We start from the raw sequence: 6,270 nt of genomic DNA on the forward strand, positions 1-6,270 counted from the left end.
ATGGGTAATTTAGAATGGCCATTCCACCCTAACCTGCACATCACTGAGCACTATGGGTAATTTAGCATGGCCAATCCACCCTAACCTGCACATCCCTGAGCACTATGGGTAATTTAGCATGGCCAATCCACCCTAACCTGTACATCCCTGAGCACTATGGGTAATTCAGCATGGCCAATCCACCCTAACCTGCACATGTTTGGACTGTGGGAGAAAACCCATGCAGCCACGGGGAGAATATGCAAACCTCACACAGACAGTCGCCCGAGACAGGAATCGAAACTGGGTCCCCAGTGCTGTGAGGCAGCAGGGCTAACCACTGAGCCACCGTGCCATACAAGAGAAAACAGCATAGAATCCTGCCAATTATTCCTAGCGTTTAGCATCAGAGAACATGGAAGATAGGTGTTTTGACATGGAGGTGGGTAAGTGGGGATTGAGGGGATGGCATTGCCAAGAGTTGAGTGATCAGCCGTGATCGGTCTGCCTGCTGCCCTACCTGCAGTGAGCTGGATCTGGCGAGATGTTTATTTCTTTGTCTCTCTCTCTCTCTCCCTCTCTCTCTCTCTCTCTCTCTCTCGTCACAGCCCACCGCTCCTGAGGCGAGGAATTCCCCAGGCTGTCAGCATGTCCCAGCAGCAAATCTCCTGCCTCCTGGCGAACGCTTTCTTCTGCACTTTTCCCCACCGCAACAGCACGCAGTCCAACTCGGAGTACAGCACATTCCCGGACATCAACTTCAGCAGGTCAGTGAGGTGGGGGGGGGGGGCGGGAGGGGCGCGGACACGTGGGTGCAGTCAGTCCATGCTGCCCCTCCCATGTCTGAGGGATGAGGGATGCGGGGTTCAAGACTCCACCCCAAAGCTCCCGAACAACGAAACCCAGGCGGAGACGGAATGGTGAAGAACAATCGGTCAGACCTTGGAGTATGGGAGTCGGGACGTCATGTAAAAGACGTTAGTGAGGCCTCGCTCGCAATACTGGGTCCAGTTCTGGCCAACCCTGCTACAGCAACGATGTTATTGAACTGGAGAGGGTCCAGAAAGGTTATACAGGGATGTACAGGAACTAGAGGGTTTGAGTTAAAAAGAGAGGACATATAGATTTAGATTAGATTCCCTACGGTGTGGAAACAGGCCCTTCGGCCCAGCGAGTCCACACCGACCCTCCGAAGAGTAACCCGCCCAGACCCATTCCCCTCTGACTAATGCATCTACGGGCAATTTAGCATGGCCAATTCACCCTAACCTGCACATCCCTGAGCGCTATGGGTAATTTAGCATGGCCAATTCACCCTAACTGCACATCCCTGAGCGCTATGGGTAATTTAGCATGGCCAATTCACCCTAACCTGCACATCCCTGAGCACTATGGGTAATTTAGCACGGCCAAATCACCCTAACTTGCACATCCCTGAGCACTATGGGTAATTTAGCATGGCCAATCCACCCTAACCTGCACATCCCTGAGCACTATGGGTAATTTAGCATGGCCAATCCACCCTAACCTGCACATCTTGGACTGTGGGAGGAAACCGGAGCACCCGGAGGAAACCCACGCAGACACGGGGAGAATGTGCAAACTCCACACAGACAGTCACCCGAGGCTGGAATCGAACCTGGGTCCCTGGTGCTGTGAGGCAGCAGTGCTAACCACAGAGCTACCCATAGGCTGGGATGTTTTTTCTTTCCCTGGAGTGTCGGAGTTCGAGAAGTGACTTTGCTGAGGTTTATAAAGTCCGAGGGGTGTGGATGAGGGGAATAACAAAGATCTGTTCTCCAAGGTGGGGGGAGTGCAACGCTCGAAGGCATTAAAGGGATGTGAGGGGTCACCTTTTCCACACAGAGGGCACATGGAACGAGCTGCCAGAGGAAGACGTTTGAACAGGGACGTGGATAGGAAACCTGCAGCGCGTTCTGAGCCAAACGCAGGCAAATCAAGACGAACGTTAGCTTGGAAACCCTGGTTGGCATGGACGAGTTGGCCCGGACAAGGGCCCGGTTCTGTGCTGGATGACTGAGGGAACGCCACGCGGCCAGAGGGTACTGTCTTGCACGTTCTGCCTGGGGCAACCCGGCAGGATCCCACAGGTCGCAGTCCGGAGAGTTTTCCCCATTTGCCTTTGGTGCTCTCCGCCAGGGAACACTGGTGGTCTGTCTGAGCCAGCTGTGCAACAAATCGAACCTCTGCCTGCCCCCCCCCCCACCCCAGGATTACGACTCTTTCTGATATTTCTGGAAGCACGGGGGATGACTGTTCCCGAGTGGGGAATCGAGTAAATGTCTCTGCCTCTGATTCGACGTTGTCCTTTCTGTTCCACAGGCTGTTTGGAAACTCATCACCGAGGTTGACTGAAAAGCTGAAGACTATTTTCTGCTACTTCAGCCAAGTGACAGAAAACGGTACGTTATCTCTTTTCTTAGAGCCCGCTGGGGCGTCGGCTCCTTAAACCCTGTGTCGTCCCCGCCCCACGGAAGAAACGCTTAACTCCCTCTCAGGTGGAGTCGACTGGATTCCCGTTTCCAGGCCAGCAGGAGTGGAACACTGCCATCTAGTGTTCGTCAACTCCTTAAAGCGACTGAGTAAACGTAAAAGGGGCATCATGGGAAGTGGAACGAGCTGTGAGACTGAGAAGTCAATAAACTCCATCCGCACGGAAAAAGGTGCCCTTTTCTGTTCCAGTTCGGCAACAGATGAAGGAGCGTGAGTGATGAAGGAGTTCTATTCTCCGAGGACAGCATTTAAGTGGGCGGGAGGACTTCAGGAGAGGTGGATTAAGTTAGACTCCAGTTCCGCGCTCTGTCTCTGCTGCTTCCCTTGCCCCCTTTATTTTGCCTGCTCTCCCACCTCAGGTATTTCCTGCCCTGTCCTGAATAAGACGTTTCTCCTCTCTGCCCTCTCCCAGCTCACCTTGTTCACCATCGATTCCCCTCCTCTGCTTCTCTCGACGCTGTAAGTCTGCAACTGCCCAACGTTCTGTCTTGTTCTCCCTGAGAAGTCGCTTTGTGGACGTGGCGTTGTAGACGTGGCGTTGTAGACGTGGCGTTGTAGAAGGGGCTTTGTAGGGGCATTGCAGATGCGACATTGGAGAAGGGGCATTGGAGAAGGGGCATTGGAGAAATTGCTCCCATTCCTTGGTGCTGTCTTTCAAAACAGCTCCCATCAGAATCGGAGTAGGCCATTAGGCCCCTCACACCAGCTCCGCCATTCACCAGGTACATGGCTGACCATCTCCCACAATTCCCTGTCTTCTCACATGATCCTTTGAAACCTCTCGATCTCTGTCCTTCATGTGACAAACGGGTCAAGCATCCGTTATTGTCTCCTCCGGTATCCTGGGGTGGCGGGGGGAGGGGGTGTAGGAGGGTTTTCAGGAGTGGGGGAGGGCTGGCTGTTGGAGGGGCCTATAGTTGCCCGTAATGAGATTGAGGTTTTGTTGTCACGTGTACTGAAGTACAGGGGTGCAGTGAAAAATGGACAATGTCGTCACGCACGGCGCCATCTTAGGGACAAGGTACAAAATCTTAGATAAAAGGGAGGAAATAAGTGAAAAGTTCAGCTTCTTGGTAAAAAAACAGTCAATAAGGAATGGGTTTCAAGTTGCAGTTCACCTCTAGCCATGGCTTCATTGTTGGGCTTTCCCCACGACGGCTCAAGTCTCTCCCACGCGCTGGGCTCGATCCTCTTAACCTCCGGGCCGCCGTCTCGAGGCCCTCCGCCCTCCCGGCTCACCAACCGCCTCGTCACAGGCTGCCGGAGTCCCGCTCCAAGCTCCTGGCTGCTTTCCGCCATGCAGCTGGCCCTCAGAGCCCTTCCTGGGCACACCCAACCGCCTCCTGGGTCGACGTCACGCGGTACGGAAACGGCTCTCCTGCCCGATCCAAAGCCTGGGAGGGCACATCGGTGCCCTTTGGGGTCAGGGCGGAGGTCAGCAGTCAGCTAAGAGTGAGCCGGCTCCTCTCGGTCTTGAAATAAAGCAATTCGGCTGAAGGCCCGGGAGCTTAGGCGTGACGTGAGGCCTGTACCAAAAGGCCCCTGGCTTAATTTCCCTTCACTGTTATTTTATTCCTCTGGAAAACCTCTGTCACAAAGAGGAACTGGCGACACAGTTCTGAGCCCTGTTGTGCGAGGGCACGAAGCGTGCGTTATCGTTAACGCAGGAATGGAAATCTTTTCGGGTGGCGGTGTATAATCCAATCCTTTCTGTTGGCAGTTCCCTTTGGACTGGTGACATTCCAAAGATGTTGCATTCCAGGACCGATTCAATGGAAGAGGTTAGTTCATTTTTTTTTGTGGGGTGGGGGGGTCACAATGTTCCTGCTTTGATGGTCTTTAACTCGGAGTCACACCCAATGTCAGTTTATAATCAGAGTATTACAGGACCCTTCTCTCTTCTTATGTCAATTCAATTCAATTCTCATTCGAGCACGCACCCAATTCCCTTTTGAAAGTCACCCTGAAGTCTCCCTTTAGGAGAAAAACCATCATTTTGAGCTGAAGGACAGGATAGCTCAACGCAGTGGCTCACAGGGCTGCCTCCACAGCGCCAGAGACCCGGGTTCGATTCCACCCTGCTTCCCCCCCCCCCCCACAATGTGGAGTTAGCACCTTTCTCCTCTGGCTTTCCCGCAGTCACAACGATGTGCGGGTTAGCTGGATTAGACACGCTAAGTTGCCTCAGAGATGCGCGGGTGAGGTAGGTTAGTTGTGGGGAAAAACGCAGGGTGACAGAAATGGGGTAGTGAGGTGTTTCTGGATGGGAGGATCGATGGGCCAAACGTCCTGTTTCCCCACTGCCCGAATTCTGTTTACCTTTCCTTTGGTTCTCTTGCCATTGGCATGGCGGCAAGTTGGATAACTAGGGTTAGAGAAAGAGCCTTAAACTCGATAGTGGAGGGATGGACTTTGATGGTAGGAATACAACAGGTTAAAAAAAAAAATTGTCTTGAATCAGAATGATGTAGAATGCGATTTTGGAGAGGATTTGTCACTCAGGGCTGGAAGTTTGCTGGCTGAGCTGGACGGCCTGTTCTCAGACGTTACGTCGCCGTGCTCGGTAACATCGTCAGTGAGCCTCGGGTGAAGCGCTGGTGTGGTTCGGTCTCACTTACCCGTCCTCGGCCTGTGGTGGTGGGTGGTATCGCGCTCGGTCCTGTTTCTGAGAGGTTGGTAAACGGGGTCCAGATCGATAGGGTTGTTGACAGAATTCCGGTTTGAATGCCTGGCCTCTGGGAATTCCCATCCGTGTCTCTGTTTAGCCTGACCCAGGATGGATGTGTTATTCCAGTCAAACTCTTAGTCTGTGTGATAGCTGGTCATGTCGTCTGGTGTTTAGTTGGCGCTTTGGTGGCTAGTTTACTGCCTGTCTGTCCGACGTAATGTTTGGTGCAGTCCTTATATTTTGTATATGATGGTCGTTCTAATGATCGTTGCTATGGGGTCCTTTAAATTCATCAGGAGCTGTTCCAGTGTGGTGGGAGGTCGACCATGAGGGGCCGGACAAGTCTGGGCATCATCTCTGAGATGTCTTTACTGTATGGCAGGGTGGCTAGAGTCTGTGGGTGTGTTTGCGTCTTCCTGTTTAGGTCTGTTGTGTAGACTGCACTTATTTCCCTCAGCTTCCCGTAGTTCCTGGGTGCTGCAGTGAGTTGTGGCTCATTTCATTAATGACCTGATGCAGCTCCCTTTTGTGGGCATCGGGATGGTTGAGTATCTGGGCAGTATGTGTGGGGCTTTCCTGTAGACCTGGTCCCCTCCAATCACAGCCCCCTCTACATTCCGAGCCCCTCCAATCACAGCCCCCTCTACACCCCGAGCCCCTCCAATCACAGCCCCCTCTACACCCCGAGCCCCTCCAATCACAGCCCCCTCTACACCCCGAGCCCCTCCAATCACAGCCCCCTCTACACCCCGAGCCCCTCCAATCACAGCCCCCTCTACACCCCGAGCCCCTCCAATCACAGCCCCCTCTACACCCCGAGCCCCTCCAATCACAGCCCCCTCTACACCCCGAGCCCCTCCAATCACAGCCCCCTCTACACCCCGAGCCCCTCCAATCACAGCCCCCTCTACACCCCGAGCCCCTCCAATCACAGCCCCCTCTACACCCCGAGCCCCTCCAATCACAGCCCCCTCTACACCCCGAGCCCTTCCAATCACAGCCCCCTCTACCTCCCCGGCCCTTCCAATCACAGCCCCCTCTACCTCCCCGGCCCCTCCAATCACAGCCCCCTCTACCTCCCCGGCCCCTCCAATCACAGCCCCCTCTAC

At 54.0% G+C, this 6,270-nt stretch overlaps 1 protein-coding gene across 1 annotated transcript in view; it reads left to right on the forward strand.

The window, feature by feature from the left end:
• Positions 1 to 4,596, forward strand: part of LOC122543190 — an 18,105-nt gene extending 13,509 nt beyond the window's left edge. Inside the window, exons 6-8 of the mRNA XM_043681623.1 lie at positions 588 to 746; positions 2,323 to 2,402; positions 4,214 to 4,596. Coding sequence (XP_043537558.1) covers positions 588 to 746; positions 2,323 to 2,355 — 192 coding nt within the window. The 3' untranslated portion in view covers positions 2,356 to 2,402; positions 4,214 to 4,596. The remainder of the gene's footprint in view (positions 1 to 587; positions 747 to 2,322; positions 2,403 to 4,213) is intronic.
• Positions 4,597 to 6,270: the final 1,674 nt, after the last annotated feature.

This window comes from Chiloscyllium plagiosum, chromosome 42, assembly GCF_004010195.1.
Source record: "Chiloscyllium plagiosum isolate BGI_BamShark_2017 chromosome 42, ASM401019v2, whole genome shotgun sequence".
Taxonomy (NCBI): Eukaryota; Metazoa; Chordata; class Chondrichthyes; order Orectolobiformes; family Hemiscylliidae; genus Chiloscyllium; species Chiloscyllium plagiosum.